Here is a 21890-nt window from a genome sequence, read left to right as displayed (position 1 = left end):
TTCATTAGGCACGTCTCCTTTGATCCCTGCAATCGTGTTTTCCTGATACCACCCCCTTTACACTCTTTTCGATCTGTTCGCTATCCTTGTCTTTCTCTGATTTGTTTACAGCTAATCGGAATGCATTAATGGTGGGAAGATGTACTTTTACAGTTGGGAACCGACAAATGCTACTGTAATTATGTTCCGGGCCCTGAATACATGAAAGCGACCCCTATGAAATTTATTGTGGGAACTAGGTTGTAACCTTTTGTTTGCCATGCTATCTTATGACGAAAAACTGTATAAAAGGAGCGATCCACAGATACAATTTGAAGCAGTCTCCGTGAACATACATGCTATGTACTTCTCGTGACTTCTGTGTTCCCTGCAGTAAATAAACCTCGAATCTTTGACGCCGAAGGAAGTGTCCCGTGTAATTTGTACGCCGGAACAGGTAACCCACGAAGGTTTCAGGTGTTATCCCTGGCACCGCTGGGTCTTAGAAAAACCCAGTCCTTCACCTTCTGGGTGCATGCCACATCGCTCCGTCCACAACATTGTGTTAAGAGTGAGAAGGCAAGTTGTTTGATACCAAACACAACATATTTAGGGAATACCATAATGGAGCTGGCTACCTCGGGTTTGCCCAGGTGCCAGTCCATGTTATCCTATGGACCGCCGTTCACTTGCAATGTCCTTTAATGGTAAAAGGCACTATAGGGCAATCTAAACTTGCAGTTACATGTCCACCCCTTTAACATATTGCACCCTGCCTCCTGGACGTTAGGAGGTGACTGACCTACATTAAAGACAGTGCATTAATTTTGCCACACATGATGAAGGCAAAGTTGAATTTGAGCAGTTAGCACTCTTCCTGCAGTCTGCAATGGCAGGTCTGTTGTCAGAAGTTAAATTTGGTCACTCAGCATGGCAGAAACAGAGCTGCAAGCCCTGAGAACCTCTTTACCACCATGCCCTGGGTACCACTGATACCCTATACTAGGGACTTATAAGGGGGCAAAGTGCTTGTCATTTGGGGTTGCCAATTTACACAAACAGTTTTAGGGGGAGCACTGGGGCCACGGCTGACCACTCCAGTGCACTATCAGAGCCATCAGCATTGGAGAAAAAGGTGGGAGGGGTTGACCATGCAAAAAGTGTGTGGGGGTGACCATACAAAAAGAGCACTTCCCAACACCAACATTATTCAATCCCAAGTGTAGGAAAGTGTCTCTTTTTGATATGGCTACCCCCCACTTTTTGCTTGATACTGATGCAGTTTCAAATTAAGGAGCATGTAGTCCCTGCAAATCAGGCCCCCTGTGGCAGATCTCTTTCCCTAAATTGTACCTTTTGTTTCCCAACTGGCACAACTTCAGGACCCCTTGTAAGTCCCTAGTGGATGGTACCCATGGTACCTAGGACTTTGCCACTGAAGCGGGACCCCGAGGATAGCAGCATGAATTGTGCCACCCTAGATTCCCCTCACCGAGACCATGGACACTGCCTTTGCAGGATGGGTGCCTTGGTGCAGACCAAACCGAAGAGTAGACATGGCACACAGCCCTGTGTACCATGCCTGCAGACATCGAAAGGGATATGGGAAAGACAACCCTCAAGCAGACTTTATAGCCCTAAGGCAGGGTGCACTATATCTCCTACGAGGACGTATCTGCCCCTACAATATCTACGTCCATTCTTGGATATTGTAAGCGCACGGGGAAGCCTTAGATAGTACATGGGGTGGATGTATGTGAACAGTCTCCTTAGAGGGGTCCACTGAAAACCTACACACACCTGGTGTGGTCAGACTGGTCTTAGCCAGCCTGCCACTACCAGATGAGTTTCTGACCTCATGGGTTGAGGGCCTGCACCCTTGGAGGTCGAGATCAAACCCTACACCGGGTAAAGGTGTTCACACCTACCCCCAACACCACAGTCGGGAAGAGTCGTCTGTGGCGGTAAGCTTCAAAGGCCTTATTGCCATGGTAATGCGATTCAGGCCTCCCCTCCCACTTTTGGCGAGAGGACAGGTGGGAAACTTAGGAAGAATAAGAGGTGTATTCCCCTCTGTCAACTCAACCCTCAGGTGCAGGATGCGAAGTGAAGCACATTTTTTAGTTTCCTCCATCTTGAAGATGAGAAGACTTGACCTATTAGGTCTAGGGCTCTGTCCCTAGCCCTGAGATGGACATATTAGAGAGTGTAGACACCCTAAGGTAAGGGGCCCAATGGCCATTACCTGTCACTCCCCTGCAATGCCTCTAAATTCAGTGTTTAGGTGGCACCTCTAGGCCCTGAACTTTAGATCCGATGGACAAAGGGAGACGACAGATGAAGAACCGCTGCAGGCCCTGAGAAGTGCCTCGTGGTGGACTTTGGGCGCAAACTCCTGCCGGTCGTCTCTGAATTCGACAATCATCATCCTCCAGCTCATCTTGTTGCTGCTGTGAGGCTTCATAAAAACATGGAGAGTCGCAGGCCCTGTAAAAATCACCAAGGATCTCTCTTGAGATAGAGGAGCTATCTCCCTGCAGACGTAGGCACCAAAGAAAGCAAAGTCTAGTACAGCGTCATCTAGCCCCCCAGCCTGATCAATGTCTCCGACACCCAGGAAGAGGTACACCTGCTCTGGAGAGTCAACTCTGCCTCTGCACCAAAACGTGAGGCACCAGGACTCACCAAAGTTCCAAGGCACCACTACCCAGGGTAACGGATCCCTTACAGCAAAAACCTAAACAAGCATTTGCAATGCAATAGGTCTCGCAGTTGTTAGAGTTTGAGCCATTGGCATTATAAATGGTACAAAAGGGGGCGGTGATGGATGGAGCATCTGATTCAATCAAACACTCACACCCAGTCCAAAGATCTGGGTTTAATCCATCACCGTTCTTTAGCCCACTGTGCCACCCCAGTTCAGACATGGCTATATGCAAATCAGTCTGACCCTGTGCCTCATGGGAACAGTCCAGCCCGAACTGCCAAGCCATGTCTTCCCTGGACCGGAAACAAGCTTCTGAGGACCGGTTTCTGGCATTCCAGCCGTCTTCAGCCCGGCTTGCTTGAATCCAGTGGCAAAGTGAGCAAGGGACTCACGTCTGAGCATACCCTGCCACACTTATAGCGGTACAAAAGGGGGTGGTGATGGACGGAGCATCTGAATCAATCAAACACTCACACCCAGTCAAAAGATCTGGGTTTAATCCATCACCGTGGATGGATTAAACCCAGATCTTTTGACTGGGTGTGAGTGTTTGATTGATTCAGATGCTCCGTCCATCACCACCCCCTTTTGTACCGCTATTGGCATTATAAATGGCACTGCCTTTTATTTATGTGTTGGTTTTTAAAACGTAAATAAAAGGCATTGTCGATTACAATGCCAATAGGTTAAACTCTCGCAAATGCGAGATCTATTGCATTGCAAATGCTTGTTTATCTTCAAAGAGCAGCACAGTACTCCTAATTACAGCAAAGGCCCCACAGGACTAACTTGAAGTATTAGAACGAATATATTGAAAAAATAGACTGCGACGAGCTGCCATAAAGAAAAGAATGAATGAATGAATACCTTCTTCTATAGCGCATGGCTACTCTTGAGCATCCCAGCGCTGTAAGACCAAGGGAACAGGAAGACACTATTGAAACAAGTGTGTCTTTAAACGCTTCCTGAAAGCGAGATGATTAGACTCATGCCTGATGTTATCTGGGAGTGCGTTCCATTCTTTAGCTGCATGCACAGAGAGCCGGCGGCCACCCATCCGCGCCAGCTTTATCCTGGGAACCACCAGCAAGTTCCGCTGGTTGGATCTCAGAGATCTCACTGATCGATGGCGACAGAAGAAAGTTGCTGTTCGGCCAAATCTATTTTTTCAATATTGTAAGCGTTTAGTAAGCAGTGGCTGCTTACAATAATCTAACAATATTGAAAAAAATCAACTTTAGAGAGCTGCACCTTTCTTCTAATTGGCACGGCTCTCTGTAGCCGACTCCTTCTCGTTCCTCCTCTCTTCCACTGCAACAGGAAGCAATACAATAGGTCTCGCACTTGCGAGAGTTTTAATCTATTGGCATTGTAAATGACAATGCTTTGTATTTATCTGTTTTAAAAACAAACACAAATAAAATGCATTGCCATTTACAATGACAATACCTTAAACTCTCGCAAATGCGAGACCTATAGCATTGCAAATGCTTGTTATTGTTGGAGGGCCATGCAGCAATTTGCTGACGGCCTTCCCACTTTAGATTTAAAACCACTTTGACACTTTCCCATCCTTCTCATATAGGCAAATAAAAAACTTGGCGCCTGCGCCACGTGCATACAAAATGTCCCTGGACACGTCACCCAGGCCTTTTTTTTGCTGCTTGCGTAATTTCGATGCTGTACTGACGTTAGCAAGGCCTATGGGAATCAAAGCGAGGTCTTTGGCTTTGCCAAGGCTAGTTATCTGCCTTGCTTGCTTCTCCCAGTTAGCGCGCTAGGAGCTCCAGCTAGCAGCCAATGAGGAGCTTGTATCAGCAAAGCGCCGTGATACCAGACTAATGCTACAAGCACAACAAACAAATGCCGGTAATATCATGACGTGTTCAGGGGGTTGCCATGGTTTCCTTCCATTGAGTCCACACGGACTCACGCACCTGATAAAAATGATGTCTAACAGATGAGCCCAGGAATGGAAGCGCTGCATTCTGATGCGGTGAAGTAGGTGGCATAACTGTGTCACATAGTAACACCGCCTGCTACACAACGAACGTCACACACGGAACTGCCCTTTGCAGCTTATGTCATACTCTTTCATAAAAGACCCGTGACTAGTGCATCATCTTATCCGCCGTGGAGGAACGAAAGGTCGAGTATAAAATTTAAATATTAATAATAATAAGACATGTTTATTGTTGGTAGTCCTTTGCGCATAGACCTCTGCGGCAGGCGCACAACCGACTGAGTTATGTCAATTTCAAAATCACATTTGTTAGGAAAAATAAATTAGTATGTGGTCTCAGTGGCAGATAAAAATATAAAAGTCTTTTTTATAAATCATACAAATATAGCGAGGGCTTAATACTGCCGTATGTCACTTCTATGCGCTGTAAATAACGTAGAAACACAAACAGGGCAGTTGGTCTACTGGCTTTGTTTCAGAGCCTCTTCTGTCTCGCTCACACTCGTGGTTGGAAGTCTGAAACACAAAAAACAAACGGGCTAGGAAGGGAAAATGAAAGTGCGCGGCACAATAGCTGCTTGTGCACACACGCTTACGCACTGAGCATGCGTGCTGCCACCTTGCCTGGGACATGGGCGGGGATGGAGTGCGCGGCAGTCCGGGTCTCCCGTGAGCCGAGGGAGCCCTGCGTGGAGCGCACCCCGCAGAAGAGGCTGAAGTCCGGAGTGGCGGTGAGTGGGGCTTAGTTGTAGGAGGGAGGGGGGTGGCGGGGGGGGGGGGGGGCTCGGTGCGCTCGTGTGTGTGTGCGCACGTGTGTGTGTATGTGTGCGGCGGCGGGGGGGTCTCTGCGTGCGTGTATGTGCGCTCGTGTGTATGTCTCTGTGTGTGCGCATGCGTAAGCAGGGGGAGGTGTGGCTGTGTGTGTTAGAGCTTCCCAGGAGATGTGCACACGCGCGCGCGGCCCGCTCCGATCCGATTATGCGCGTGGCCATCTCTTGTCTCCTGGGAAGCTGAGCGGTAAACGCCACGAGACCTAAAAAGGAGAGTCCAGGCGGACTCCAACAATGCAGAGCACCAGCACCCATCGGGGGACTTCAGGCCTCCTGAGACCCACCTAATCAGTGGCCTAGCTGACCTGGAATCTACTTTTCAAAGTGCCAGCCCCTGGACGAAGTGGATCTTTGTGCCTTGTTGCACAGCTGACTAAACAACGCTGTACACAGCACGTCCGGGGCACCACTGATCCAGCCTTGTTCCCATGGCCTCAGAGCTCTTGCGACCCCAGCTCACCTTCAGACTTCCTGTTAAGTCCCCCTTGGAATTGCTTTTCCAGGTGCCCCCCCTTGACTTCGTAGCACGCCAGCTACAGATCCAGTTTGCTTGGTGCTCCCGGTGAAATCAGGGACGCTCCCAAGAACCCGTTCTTGGAACTTTGGACCTTGACATCTCAACTCTGAGCCGCGAAGGAAAACCCCTAAACCTATTGCATTTTTCTTACAATTGCCATTGCCCTTCCTTAGGAATGTATGGTGCGTAATTGCACACAACCTTTATTATTGCTATTTACACTAATTTTCACATTCCACAAAGTATTTACCTTGTATGTGAAGTTCTTGGTCAAAAATAAAAAGAAGTGTTATTTTTCTAAAACTGGTCTCAACTTTGTTCTTGAGTGTGTGCTTGATGTATTGCCTCTGTGAGTATACTAAATGCTTAGCTCTACCCTCTCATAAGTCTAACTGCTTGCCTACACTACCACAAAAATAGAGCGTCAGTATTATCTTTTGCCTCTGTAAACCAACTGGGGACTCTCCAGCTTCTCTGCACAGAGTACTTTGTTTTTGTTCGCTATATAGAGGCAGGTTTCCTACACCAAGGCATCGCCATCATATCCTACGCTGATGACACCCAACTCATCCGTTCCCTGTCAGACAAGAACACTACCATGAGAACCAACTACATGATCACAGTAGCAGAATGGAAGAGATGCAACTGTCTAAAGATCAAATCCGAAAAGACAGAAGTACTTGTCTTCAGCAACAAGAATTCTCCATAGGACTCTACCTGGTGGCCAACTAAGCTAGGACCAACAACCACTGACCTCACCAGAAACCTATGAATAATCCTGGATGATTAACTCAACAAGACAGAATAAATCAGCACAATGCGTTTCTCCAGCTTCCACATCTTACACATGAGACAAAGAGAGGCAGCTAGGCATAAATTACTGCACCATCCATTATAGTCACATGAAGAGTCAGTCATAAACTAGCTATGTTGCCCAGCTCAAATGACCAGCTGCCACATGGCCACGAATTAGAAACAATTATATAAAAATGATGAGATGCAACATAATCATTCATAATCATAATCCTAAGAACAGAGGGGAAAAAAAGTTTTTAGATTGAATCACATAAGTCTGTTATTCTTTTTTCCTTTCATTTCGTCTTCTCTTCAAAATTCAAAAACCTTCAAATATACAGACACAGCCAAGAACACGCCAAATTCCAGCCAAAACTCCAAAAAGGTTTAATCCGTTTTCTAAGTAGATTACCTCTAGTTATACACTTGAGCCGTAAGCACATAAGTCAATTTTCGTCAGGTCAAACATTCAATAGTAAATGAACGAGCCATAGTTCAAAATGGCCACAATCAGAATCCAGTATCCCTCGATTCCCACAAGCATTTTCCCGCCGTCCGGCCCGCAAGTTCCAACATGTCGTGGCCATTTTGAACCTAAATATGTTACTCACTCGCAAATAATGAATGATAGTGAGAGCCAATCTACAAACAAAGCAAGATTAGTATTCATGATGTTTCTCCTTGGATCTGCTTTTATTCTACCTAACCTCCTTCTAATATGGCCGCTGCCCTCTACCTACACACACACTGCCTCCACTCACCTCACGTCATCATTCCCATGACTCGCGTCACGTTCACGCCATTCATTCCGCCTTAGTGTTCCAAGACAACGCCTCGCCTGTGCTACATTCACTTCGGCTGCCGGTCATGGATTGGAATCTGGTCCCGCGTGGGTACTCCTTCCCCTCACGTGAGATCACCACACTGATTAGGGACCATGGCCCTCACTGAGCATCGGCCGTCCCTTCAATTTAGGTTTGGATTCATTTTATTTAAATTCATTTCCCGCAGCTGCATCCTTCTGGCTGCCCTCGCTGGACAATAATGCAAATCAGATCGCCTCTCCTACCCATGGATCTAGCAACCCACCCACTCACTGGTGGATCCAAGCAAACACCCCCCACCCCCCTGCCCAGCACCCCAATTGGTATGCAAGTTAATTATAAATCATTTTAACAATCAAGGTGTTACTCGCCTTGCCCAACCAACTCTATCTCTATATGATTCTAGGACTATATGCCTCTTGATGGTCTTGTGCATTGCACCCCATTGGCATTCCTCTTCGGGCGCGGACGCAGGTACTTTGACCCACGCACCTCATCCAATGAATTCAAGGTATCAATGCAACCTATGATCACCACTCAATTACTGAACCACTCCCTACAAATCACTTCTGATCAACGTCACCCCCAATGGCCCCTATAATAGGATAAATAAGCATGCTTCACTACTTTGCCCTACACTATAATATCACTCCAACTGGTATGTTGGCATGCATCACCCACTGGTATTCACATGAGGTGTTGTACATTTTATACATCCCCTTTTAATTTTCTAATTATATCCCTCCTTTTTCTGTTTTTTTTCTTTCCTTCCTTCCTTTTTTCCCCAATAGGCAATTAACTCAGGCATCTATTCTTTTGTCCTGAAGATGACCCCTGCATTCTTGTAGAGGGATCGAAACGTTGTCGTCTTCTCACACCCTAACATTACTGCATACCTTCTTACTGCGCGGCGGTTCTGCCCGGACTCTTGCGGCGCCCATTGGAGAGTGGGCGCTCAGGCTCGGTGGGATCGACTGAGCTGGCCCCCAACTTCAACGGACGCAGAGACGCCCCCTGAGAGGATCTGCGTGGGAGCTGCCCTCATATTGTTCGGCGGATTCCACCCGGGCTCATGCGGTAAGAGTGGAGTTCCGAGGCTATAGGCGAGGATAGCGGGAGACACACGACATCGCCTAGCGAGGCGGGAGGGGTTGCAGCTTAGGAGCTCTGGCCGATTTGCGGGCAACAGCGAGGCTCCTTCAGCAGACACGACTCCCGGTGGCCCCCCTCTCATGCTGCTGCAAGGGCCATAGGAGCGGAACTGCAGAGCAGACTTTGCGGACCTACAGCCTTTTTGCGGTGATGGCGGGGACCGAGGATCGGGCGTGGGGTCTAGCACGCAGCCTGCCAGTAGTGCACCGCATCTTGCTTCCTTCACCTCTTGCCTAGACTCTGGATGCCTGCAAAGCATGATATCGGCAATAATACTGCACTCTCAACTTTAAGGCGCCACAGAGCAGAAAATAACCATAAGGTATTCTATTTTATTTACTCCACTCGTCCTACATTTTTAAAATCGCGATTGTTCATAAGGGCAGGGGTCACTAACTGAAACCATAAATCACTGCCTGTACCTCCAGAGGCCCACGAGGCTCCTCGGCATACTCCTCCACACTGGCTCACCAACATAGAGATAAGACTCCCTCCCAGAAGGCCCTGCCCTGCTCTCAAAGCAAGAACAACAAACGGAGGACTACTGTCTCCGATTCCCCTTCTTGGCGGCCACTTTAGACTGATCTCTCTCAGTGGCGGCCATCTTGGACTAGTCAATCTCATTATTGGAGCATGACCTGAGAACCGGTCACATAGACTAAGTTCTACTACCGCGCACCCTACTTAGCCTGTATCGACACGCTCTTGTGATAGTGTCTGCCTTCTATTGCAGCATTTTTACATCTATTTTGTTTTTATGCATCTGCTTTTTGACCTGTAATGCACCGACTGCTACAACAAATATTCTTGGGTGCTCACAGTATACATCTATCTTGGTTTTACGTATTGGTCCTATAACCTGTTGTTATGTAATTGTTTCACCTGTAATACACCGATTGCTACCTCATATATTTGTAGGTGCTCATAGACTATAACTATCTGTTTTTATGTATTGGTATTATAACCTGTAATGCACCGACTGCTACCTCATATTTACTTAGGTATGTTATGTTGTTATGTAATTGTTTTACCTGTATTACACCGATTGCTACCTCATATATTTGTAGGTGCTCATAGACTACAACTATCTGTTTTTATGTATTGGTATTATAACCTGTAATGCACCGACTGCTACCTCATATTTATTTATGGGTGCTCACTAGTATCACCTGGTACATGTAACTCCTGTACTGCAACATTTGCTACCGCATATATCTTTTGGTTGCTCGCTAATGTCACTTGCGATTCATGTAACTTACTGATGCTTTTGTATTTTGCTCCAGTATACTGACAGCACCATACATCTACCTGTATTCGGTACATTTAGGCAAATTGCACCCGTTTAACTCTTAATTCTTAGCCTCCTGGAATGCACCGATGACCGAATTCACCGCCATTCCCTTCACCCCGGACTCCACTACCCTCACCCGTAACCCCACCCCCTCCCCACGCACCAATCCTCAGAACTACACACATACCATTAACACTCATCTCTCCCCTGACATCACAGCTCCCACCCACACTGCTCTCTCCTACAACCCCACCCCTTCCCCTCCTACCAACTCTCAGACCTCCACACATACCATCAACACCCCTCTTTCCCCTGACACCACAGCTCCCACCCACTCTCCTCTCTCCCCTGACATCACCCTCAACACCACCCCTTCCCCTTCGACCAACCCCTGGACCTCCACACATACCATTAACACTCCTCTCCCCCCTGACATCACAGCTCCCACCCACACTCCCCTCTCCCCTGACAGCACCCTCAACTCTGCCTTTACCAACCCTCGGACCTCTACTCACTCCATAAACACTCCTCGCTCACCTGACATCACAGCTCCCACCCACACTCCTCTCTCCCTTGACATCACAGCTCCCACCCACAACCGAGCTCAGCCCCGGAACGACACACACAACGACATTTCCCACCCTGTATCCCCTCCCATCCTCAGCCCCCACTACCCTCTGACTAAATAAGCAGAACACACTGCCTCTCTCTACTTAACTCCCCCACCTCTCAACAGGTCCACCATCAATCCCACTTCCCCCCCCACTCTCAGTCCTCACTACCATTACTGCACCCCCACCGCCACTAACCTACACCCAGCCTCCACCTTGCTCTCTCCGCCCTCCACCAACCCCCTCTCTACCTCATCCACACCGCCCCCGCCCAAACTCTCTCTCCTCCCTAACTCCGGCCCGTACATGGACACTGACACAATGGAGCCCTGCACGAACACCAGCCTACCCCCCCTCCTGCTCGCTAATTCACAGGTCAGTCATGCACCTCTGATCCCCACTCCCAGATCCATTGCATGCCCCACGCTGGACAAGATCATGGCCACCCTCATCCAGGTCAAAGAAGAACTGCACATCATCAAAGAACTTCTCTCCACAAACCCCATACAACTCTCACCCAACTCAACCCAACCCACCAAGTAGTTCAAGTGCACTAATTACACTTGAACCACTACCTCGGACTCTTAAAGAATATTCACAGACCTCACTCCCTGTTCGATCTCTTTGTTTATCTGTATTATCTGTATTTTTGATCTACATCGATTTGTGCTGTTATCTTTACTGACTTAGCTGTTTGTTAGGATCATGTACTCTCTCTATGTAAAGCGCTCTGATATCTGCAAAGATCTTGTTCGCGCTATATAACACTTTCAAAATAAATAAATAAATAAATAAATATGTGCTAGAATGCGCCAGTGGATTAATTGGTGGCCTGAATGTTGAAAATTGTCGCCCACACCTCCTTGTGTGCCTGAATTCCCTGGCATAATTATGCTCCCACTTGTATGTTTTTCTTTTTACCATTTACATTAAATGATCATGTCCAATAGGACTTAAGAAGTAGATATCATTGTATTTTTATTTTCATATGTTGTGACCTATAAATCTTCTTCATGAAAGGGACCATTGTTCCTTAAAACAGTTCCTACCCAGGGTCCCTGTCCACTTATTGGGTTCCCTTGTTTGTTTAAAATATATACAAATCCACATAACAAATGTTGGTATAGTACTTTGCTTTGACTGATGTGATGAGTGTTATCTGGAGAGACTTCACTGTCATGAGGTCAACATGGGCTGTATTATGCTAATTGCACCTTTTTATTGCTTGCGCCGGGCACACCTTTAAAAAAGGTATGCTGTGCACAAATAGTGAGAATGTGCCCTATTACCATGAATGTACTGCCTCCAAGGCAGCCGCAAACTTTTGCTGCCATGGGGACAACGCATTCGTGTGAAAAACGGAGCGGCTCCTTTACAGCCGCTACGTGTTTTCGCAGTGCAGACGGCAAGCCGCATGCACTTTTGAAGGAGATGTCTGGGGGTACCCCCTTGCCCCCCTCCATAGGTCTGTCTTCAGGGGGTGCACTGACAGTGCGCCACCTTTTAGATGGCGCACTCGCAGGGCGCCTCCTGAGGGCTTCTTTGCCTCCCTGCCCATGTCAGTAATACGGCACGGGCACAGAGGCAAAGGGACCGCCATGTAAATGAGGGAACGCCCCCTTAAAGATAGTGCTGGTGCAAGTGCTTTAAATGGGCCAGTACTAGCCGGTACCGAGTACCGGCACTTTTATTTTCATCCCTTCATGTACCAGCACTTCTCCCCACGCCAAGGAGAGTACCAGTACTATTTTCTGATATATTGTTCATTGCTAATTCTGCTGAGGCAGGGTGGCCCATGCCTCTATGATACTCTGACAGCCAAAGTGCCCCTGTAGCCTTGTGCTGAGCCCCTGAGGAACCGGAACCGTTCAACAGCAGCTCAGTTGCATTATGTCTTTCACATGTAGGTGTCGAGAATTTCACATTTACGCTGAACTTGACGGATCAGTGTCCATATCATTCAGACACTGCTCTGTCAATCACATTTACACTATGGTGTGCACACCCTGGAATCCAGGCGACCCACTGAGAGCGGCAATTAAGGAACTCACGGAGGTAAAAATGTCCTTTACCCTGCATGAGCCTTTTGTGTGAGTGTTGGACTGCTTGTGAGTGTTTAATGGCTTGTGTGTGCATTTATGTGTAAGGGAAAGAGGAAGATATAGAATCTGGATGGTCTAAGAAGGTGTTTTAAAGAAAGTGTGTGGACTGCTTTGTATGTGCATGTGTGCTTGGGCGTGTGTGTGCGCACACAAGAATTTGAGTATTTAAGCCCAATGCAAATAAATAATAATAATAATAATAATAATAATAATAATAATAATAATAATAATAATAATAATCGGAGCCAGTGTAATTATGTGTTAGAGTTGATTAAATTATGCAGCAAGAAAAGGCAACTTATGCTGCGTAAGGCAGATTAGTTCCTGGTTGTATTACTTCATTATTTTGTAATTTGTATACCTGTTAACACTCTCTGGGCATAGGTTGCCCTTCAGTTTAAACATAGCAATAAGCAACAGGAAGGTGAGAAGTCAACATTTGGAAAGAGCTTTCCACTGCGCAGTAGCATGTGTTGGTACAATTTTACTAACTTTTGAACTGTTTGAGGTAGAAACTATATTTTTTATAAAATCTGAAGATTATGCATCAGATGATGAGGTAAATGCTGCAGATCCGTAATTTATGTGAAAAGGAATTGCATAATTCCACTTTTCTGACAATAAGTGTGGCATCAAGAAGCTGCACTAGATAAACAAGTATTGGCAAAGCCGTTCGGTGTGGTCTTGGTAACGTTAGTGCAATTGTTAATTAAAAAAAGATTATTGCACTAATATGCCACAAAAAAAAAATGCCTCCTATATGTGGTGAGCTTATGCATCCAAAAATTAATTTAAATGAAAAGGGATTTACCGTTGCATAGAACTAACAGAATCAGTGCGCCCTATCAGGCATATGAATTAGAATTGGTATTTGGTTGTGGGGGTGGAGGGAAGTTTAATACAGCGCACACTAGACTCCAAGGTATTAGAGCACTTTACATGAGCACCAGTTGCGTTACAGATGGACACATTAATGTTGTTGCGAGGCACAGGGAGATTGATTTGCCCAGAATCACAGGATGTTGAGCATCCCTGTCGAGACTCAAACCTGGTTCTCCAGCTTCAAGGTCAACTGCTATAGTTGTTCGGCAACATCCTCTCCTCAACTGGTTTAGAACCCCTTTTTAGTATTAATACACATCAAATGGAAGTATGATTCCAATTGGTGCAAGGAAAAGCTACATTGGCCCTTAATTACTGTAACCTGGAGACCTATTTTGAACAAACACAATGACTAAAAAAATGATAAAAACTGGAAAGAAAAAAGAATTGCCAGGGTAAAGTACTGGCCCACCAGCCTGGCAGTGAAGTGCACTTTTTAAGGCAAATTTACCCACGTGGTAAGGAAAAATGTCGTCACTCACAGTGCAAGGTGGTTAGTTGCCTTCATGAGCTGCTGCTTTACCCCATGCTATTTGTTGTGGTGATTGGAAGCAGAATGTGAATGATAGCTGAACAGATCCAGGGATGAACACGGTTTAGTAAAATTCCCCTCTACATATGTATTTTTTATTTATGGAAATGAATTTCTTAAGGCTGATTAAACAGCTAGAGCGGTCTCTGACCAAACCTTAAAAATGAAAAGGGGGTTCACTGGGTTCATTTTCCTCCAGGATCTGAAGGAGGACAGATCTGTGATGTTCTTTTGCTGCATTTATTGTTTCTATTGTCAAGTGTTAAGATGAGAGAGGACTAGGGGTGTGTGTGTGTGTGTGTGCGTGCATGCGGGATGGTGGGGACAGCAATTAATAGAATCTGGCATGGCTGCATAAAATGCATTAAAAGGGTTCAGTAGGTTGTGGACAGAGCGTCCACCCCCCCCAAAATGGATAGTGGACGCAGCGCTTAGGACCCAGGCCCCGTGGGCCGGGACTTGCACGATCCGGCGGGATGCCAGCCTGGGGCAGCCAGAACATATCCGGCCTTCGCACCTTCCGGCCTCACGATTGGCGGGTGACCGGAAGTGCTTCATCGCTGGGCCCGCCGTGGGGATAGCCAGGGTGGGGTATACAGACCCAGTGCCACTTGTCCTTTTCTCACCTGGCCATCCCGGTGGCGTTGCGGACCAGCCCTTACATCCAAGACATGTCCTGCAATCAGAGAGACTTGCAGATTCCGTCCGTTGTAGTTAGCGAGTTCTTTTAGGTTGTCCTTTCACTGTAGGCAACACACCCCTGTTAAATCACCAATCTGAAAAGGAAATGTGGGTTGTGAGCTGAGATTCCTTCTGTGCCAGAAGACACCACAAGTCGGTCAGTCTTGAATATTTGAGGCCTCAAACATATTTCCATGTGTTATGTAAGATAGGTAGAACCAGGACCCTAGAAGTTCCTAGATGGTCGGTGGCTTCAAGCAGAGGGTGGCAGATGCTAAGTATTCTAAAGTGTGCTGACAGTAATGCATGAATGGTAATACTGTTCAAAGAACGTAATGTCATCTTTAGGGATAACTGAGCTAAAATAATGAGATGTGCATAGTGTTACAAAGAATCTACTCTGGAATATTTAGCTAGTCACCTTCTGACACCAACTAACGACGATCTAAGACCAGGTGTGAGGGAGACACGATTACTAATCTGCCTTCATGCTGGGCTGTGCCACGCCTGGGCTGGGGGATTCATGACTCATAAAGAGGGATAGTTGAGATGTTTTTACATCCCCCTTCCAGATGCTAAAAATGTTGGTCTGATTTGTTTCCATAGCACTTAGAAACCATGAACTAACACAGGTCCCACCCATCCCTGCCTCTACTCTGCTCCGCACACCCGCTGCAGACCCAGTATGCCAGTTCCCAAATCAACATACTAAACTACCAACACCCAGTACCCCACAGTGCTGAGATCACATTGCATACAAGAGGAAATGAGGATGAGCCCTTTAAAAGAGGATCTCTAGAAAACTATGATGCTAAAGGAGGGACGATGCCCAGGACTGTACAAATACAGTTTGGTGTTACCTGGTTTAAAAGAAAGAAACTTGTAAAGCAGTCGAATAGGAGTGTGCATGTTGAATATGCTGTGCCAGGAGTTTCCCCTGCAGTCTCCTTTCATGTAGTAAAGATAGGTGGAACGACCATGGCTACTTACATTACAGACCCCCAAAGTGTACATGTCAACATATTGGGAATACCTACGAGTTATTAGAGAGATATATTTCAATTGTCTTTTCTGTTAGCTTTCTTGGGAATGAAGGAAAAAGGATGGGAAAGATAAAATATAATTTAAAGCTAAAAGTCTACCCTCTATTTCACAAGTTTTTGCATGCATGCCATTATGAACTAAGTGATATTCTTCCTGAGCTCATCCTGATCTTTTCGTGGTCTGTGTTCTCTGTGAGAAATAAGGTACTGGGCAAAGATCTGAAAGTCCAGAGCCAAGGTCTGATAGGGCTGAACCAGGACCCCACATCACTGGCACAAGATACTACATAGGTGGCCCACCATCACTCTGTGCTGGCCTACAAATACAGCAACAGCTCATGATCAGACAAGGAAGGTTTAATAATCACACAGTGTTGAGCAGTGTGAAAACATTTCTGGCCAAAGACCACACAGGATATGTCTAGATCACTTTAAGTGCAATGGGTTGCATACATATTTTAGTGGTTCATTACAGCAAAATGGCTATTAATTACTAAGCATGTGTTATGTCACATATGCAGAGGGAATCTGCACGTATGGGGAATTTGAAATTACCAACAAGGACAATGCAAATACAAAATTAATACACATCAATCAATCAATCATGACATTTGTATAGCGCGCTACTCACCCGGAAGGGTCTCAGGGCGCTGGGGGAGAGGGGTGCGCTACTGCTCGAACAGCCAGGTCTTGAGTTGTTTCCTGAAGGAGAGATGGTCCTGGGTCAGTCGAAGGTGGATGGGGAGGGAGTTCCAAGTCTTGGCTGCCAGGTAGGAGAAGGATCTTCCTCCGGCGGTGGCTCTGCGGATGAGTGGTAAGGCGGCGAGGGCGAGGCTGGTCGATCGTAGCTGGCGGGAGGGCGTGTAGAAGGTCAGGCGGTCGTTGAGGTACTTGGGGCCTAGGTCGTGGAGCGCCTGGTGTGCGTGGGAGAGGAGCCTGAACGTGATCCTCTTGCTGATGGGGAGCCAGTGCAGGTCCTCAGGTGGCCGGAGATGTGGCTGTGTCGGGGGATGTCCAGGATGAGTCGTGCGGAGGCGTTCTGGATGCGTTGGGAGCCTTTTCTGGAGTTTGGCTGTGGTTCCGGCGTAGAGGGTGTTCCCGTAGTCCAGTCGGCTGGTGACAAGTGCCTGGGTGACGGTCTTCCTGGTCTCGGTGGGGATCCATCGGAAGATCTTACGGAACATAAGCAGGGTGTTGAAGCACGATGAGGAGACGGAGTTGACTTGTCTGGTCATCGAGAGGGAGGAGTCCAGGATGAAGCCCAGGTTGCGTGCGTGGTCCGTTGGCTTGGGAGTGGTGCCCAGGGCAGGGGGCCACCAGGAGTCATCCCAGGCGGAGGGTGACGATCCCAGGATGAGGACTTCCGTCTTGTCTGAGTTCAGTTTCAGGCGAGTGTTCTTCATCCACTCGGCGACGTCTTTCATCCCTTCGTGTAGGGTGGTTCTGGCGGTGGCGGGGTGGTTGGTGAGGGAGAGGATCAGCTGGGTGTCGTCGGCGTAGGAGATGATGTTGAGGTTGTGTTGGCGTGCGATGGCTGCGAGGGGGCTCATGTAGACGTTGAAGAGGGTTGGACTGAGAGAAGTTCCTTGTGGAACGCCGCAAATGACTTCGGTGGCCACGGATCTGAACGGGGGGAGGCGGACTCTCTGGGTTCTTCCGGCGAGGAACGAGATGATCCACTCCAGTGCCTTCTCCTGGATTCAGATGTTGTTGAGGCGCTGTACTAGGGTGCGGTGGCAGACAGTGTCGAACGCTGCAGAGAGGTTCAGGAGGATGAGGGCTGCTGTTTCCCCGCTGTCGAGCAGGGATCTGATGTCATCGGTGGCTGCGATCAGGGCGGTCTCGGTGCTGTGGTTGGCTCGGAAACCGGACTGTGAGGGGGTCGAGGGATCCATTTGTCTCGAGGAAGGTGGCGAGCTGTCTGTTGACGGTTTTCTCGATGACTTTGGCAGGAAAAAGGAGGAGCGAGATGGGGCGGAAGTTCTTGAGGTCGGTGGGGTCCGCTGTAGGTTTCTTCAGGAGGGCGCTGAGCTCGGTGTGCTTCCAGCTCTCCGGGAAGGTGGCGGTGTGGAAGGATGTGTTGATGATGTCCCGTAGTTGGGGTGCGATGATGGCGTCGGCCTTGTTGAAGATGTGGTGGGGGCAGGGGTCGGTTGGTGATCCGGAGTGGATGGTGTTCATCGTGCGGGTGGTGTCTTCGGTGCTGACCGGGGTCCAGTTGCAGAGGGTGGTGGTGGGGGGGCGTTGGTACAGCGGTTGGGTGCGTGGTCTGTGCGCCGAAGCTGTTGTGTATGTCGGCGATCTTGCGATGGAAGAACGAGGCGAGAGAGTCGCAGAGGTCTTGCGAGGGGGTGATGTTGTTGTTTCCAGCGCTGGGGTTGGAGAGCTCTTTGACGATGCTGAAGAGTTCCTTGCTGTCGTGGGTGTTGTTGCCCAGTTGTTCTTTGAATGCCGTCTTCTTGGTGGTGTGGATCAGCTGGTGGTGTTTGCGGGTGGCGTGTTTGAGGGCGGTCATGTTGTCTGGGGTCTGGTCGTGGCGCCAAGCTTTCTCAAGGGTGCAGCAGTTCTCCCTGGAGTCCTTGAGTTAGTCGGTGAACCAGGGGGCTTTCTTGCTGTCGGGTCTGCTGGGAGGGTTCTTTAGTGGTGCGAGGTCGTCGGCGCAGGCGGTCAGCCACTGTGTGAGGTTGCTGGGTGCTTCGTTGGGGTCCGTGGTGCTGGCGGGAGGGTTCAGGCGGAGGGAGGTGCTGAGCTGCTCGGCGGTGATCTTGCTCCAGCTCCGGCAAGGAATCTGTTGTGGGTGGTGGTGGGTCGTGTTTTTCCTGAAGCTGAAGTGGACGCAGCTGTGGTCAGTCCAGTGAAGTCCGGTGGAGTGGCTGAAGGAGATGTGCTTGCTGGAGGAGAAGACGGGGTCAAGCGTGTGGGCGGCGTAGTGGGTGGGGGTGTTCACCAGTTGCTTGAGTCCGAGGTTGGAGAGGTTATCCAGCAGGGTGGTGGTGTTGCTGTCCTTGTTGTTCTACAGGTGGAAGTTGAGGTACCCTAGGAGGATGTAGTCAGCGGAGGCGAGGGCGTGCGGGCTGATGAAGTCGGCGATGGCTTCGCTGAATTGTGTGCGTGGTCCCGGGGGGGGGGGGGGGACTGTATATGAGGGTTCCTCTGAGGGTCGTCTTGGGGTCGGTGAGTATCTGGAAGTGGAGGTGTTCGGCGGCGGTGAAGGTGTCATTGGAGTTGGTTGAGATGCGGATGGTGTTCTTGTGTACGATGGTGATGCCTCCTCCCGTCTGGTTGACGCGGTCCCTCAGGGTGATCTTGTATCCGTCCGGGATGGCTATGGCGATGTCGGGTGTTGAGGAGGCGTTCATCCAGGCTTCTGTGAGGAAGGCGACGTCTGGAGATGTAGTGTCGAGCAGGCTCCAGAGTTCCACGCCGTGTCTGTGGAAGGAGCGTGTGTTGAGCAGGATGCACTTGAGGTGGTTGCTGCTTGGCGGGTGCGGTGCAGGTCCGGAGGCAGGTGAATTTGCAGGCTTGGCAGGTGAAGGGTCCGTGGGTGCATTTCGGGGTGGCTCGGTAGCAGGCCGGAGTTCGGCCGGCGTTGAGTGCATTGAGGGTGGCGGCGTCGTAGGTCCATCGTGTGGTCTGGCGTCAACGGGGGCCATGGCGTCTGGCGCTGGGCACGGTCCAGGCGCGGACGGGCATAGACGGGCTGGCCTTTGGCGCACAATCGGCGCACCCGCTGCGCGCGTACGCCGTGCGGCCTCCATATGAGGGGCTGAGGGAGGGAGGAGCAGCTGGGAGGCGGGAGCGGGGTGGCGAATGGGGGCGTCGGGGTGGAGCCGCAGGGAGCAGCAGCGGGAAACGAGGGCGAGGCGGGGGGCACAGAAGGCAAGGGAGAGCGAGGGGAAAGACCAAATGACAACTCAAAATAAAATATAAAGAAAACAAAACAAAAATGGGAACAGAAGGCAAGATGGGAACAAGGGGGATACTAAAGAAACAAAAACAGGGGTAAAACGGCGAACTTACAGCGGGGGGAAAAAACGGCGAACTGACAGGCACAGAAATGCAGGAGGAACCAGCGGGCAGAGCGCAGCACACGGCTCGAGGAGGACCGCGCGGTGGCTAGGGGGGCGACCTACCTGGTGACAGGGTCACATCAGATGGAAGAAGTGCCATTGTATTATATCCCCCTAGCCCCTCCCACTATCCGCACCCCCTAACTCAATTTGATTAGTACTTGCACTAAATTTTTTTTCCATTTAACGCACTGGCTGGTGCTTTATTTGCACCAGCGCTATTGGTATGTCAGAAGGGGCCACACAAGCGTCTGAGGCCCCTTCTGAAATACTAAGGTGTCCAGGAGGCAAGCAAAGGCCCATTGCGCCCCCATGGCACTTTATACGTAATACAGCCCCTGGAGTTCTGTATTTCTTCCATTACATTGCAGTATTGAGGAACTGTACTTTCAAAGGTGGTGTGTGCATTGACACAGGAACAGACTTCAATCTCAGTGAGTATGGTGGGTGTCAATATTTTCTCTTTGCATTCTGGAATGTGTAATTTGTCTTTTATACATGAAGACAAAACTACAAGTCCCAGAATGCAATCAAAAAGACTTGCAATGGAGCAGCTAACTATGCTTAGATGCTGAAACATATGAACCCATGAATATACAGGTGCAATGAGAAAATAAAAACTTTTTTGAATCAGAACCTTTGGAAGGCCAAATCGGTGGCACACAGGCCTTGTAATCCTTGGCAGCCTTTGAAATGATATGCATTTGGGGAGGCCCCCATCCAATCACACATCTATATTTTACTCACCTTATACTCCTGGGCAGCCTCTCGCATGGGAAGTACTGAGTGAGCCTTGTGGTCTCTGGACTCGCGGCAGATCACGCAGATGGGCTCCTGGTCATCTTCACAGAACAGTTTCAGCTTCTCCTCGTGTTCTCCGCATAGATTCTCCCCCTGGGCGGTCGTACTCGGGGTGTGAAGCTCTTTCAACAGTTCCACTATGTTTCCCAGCTGTCTGATGGGCCTTAATGTTTTTTTCTTAGAGGTTTCTCTGCACTGGGGGCAGGGGAAGTCTGTCTGCAGCCCCTCCCAGCACCGAGTGATACAGGGCTGACAGAAGACATGTCCACACTCCAAAAACACGGGGTCAGTGAAATATTCCAGGCAAACGGAGCAGGAAAACTCCTCCTTGAGCCGTTTCTTTGCCGCCATTTTTCTAGAGATAAGTTTCGTTTCTGTAAAAGTGTGAAGTGGGCGTGTCTCTATTCTCTCACGGCACTCCCAGGGTCCTACTGGCTGTTCGCCGTGCTGAGCAGCCGGGGTGGGAGTGTCTGCAGAGTGGAGTGGCTTCCTCTGGAGCGGCGTGGCCTCATCTGTAACTGGGAGTGTCTACAGCTGACACAGGTGTATGTGGCAGGGGCTCCAGGTTCCAAGGTGGGAGTAACTCGGGGTAGAAGTGGGAGTAGCTCCAGTTACCTATAGTATTTATGTGTAAGTGGGCGTGGCTCCAGTTGACCTGGTTCTATCGGTAATTCTGGTTCTGTCTTCCTGATTGTGCTGGAACACGCCCCTCGAGGGGCGGAGATTCCCCTTCCCTATAGTTGAAAAGTGAAAGGGGTGCAATTCTAGTCGACATCGTAGTAGGTCATAACTTTCTGTGCGTGTTCTAGCTCGTTCCCTGGCTGCAGTTCTAATAAAAAGATAATGAAAAGTGCCCTCTGGGCAAGTTCCAGCCCAGAGGGCACATACTCTGTAGGAGCGCTTTACATGAGCAGCACACGTTACATTACACATGTTGGGAGTTATTTAAGTACAGGGAGATTTAATTTTTTGTCCAGAATCACAGGATGGTGAGCCGAGACTGGAGCCTCGCTGCCTGACCCGCCCCCTTCTCACACCGACCCACCTGGGACATGCGAGGTCTCTGCAGAATGGATTTTAAGAGGCGAGCGACGGAGAATAAATACTACT

At 48.9% G+C, this 21890-nt stretch overlaps 1 protein-coding gene across 1 annotated transcript in view; it reads right to left on the bottom strand.

Moving 5' to 3' along the window:
- LOC147717722 (E3 ubiquitin-protein ligase TRIM39-like) overlaps nucleotides 1-21165 on the bottom strand; it is a 254681-nt gene extending 233516 nt beyond the window's left edge. Inside the window, exon 1 of the mRNA XM_086924504.1 lies at nucleotides 20727-21165. Coding sequence (XP_086780630.1) covers nucleotides 20727-21131 — 405 coding nt within the window. The 5' untranslated portion in view covers nucleotides 21132-21165. The remainder of the gene's footprint in view (nucleotides 1-20726) is intronic.
- Between the last annotated feature and the right edge of the window lie 725 nt (nucleotides 21166-21890).

Source organism: Lissotriton vulgaris, chromosome 5 (genome assembly GCF_964263255.1).
Source record: "Lissotriton vulgaris chromosome 5, aLisVul1.2, whole genome shotgun sequence".
Taxonomy (NCBI): domain Eukaryota; kingdom Metazoa; phylum Chordata; class Amphibia; order Caudata; family Salamandridae; genus Lissotriton; species Lissotriton vulgaris.
Note: the sequence above shows the minus strand (reverse complement) of the source record. Positions and strands in the feature narration are given on the sequence as shown.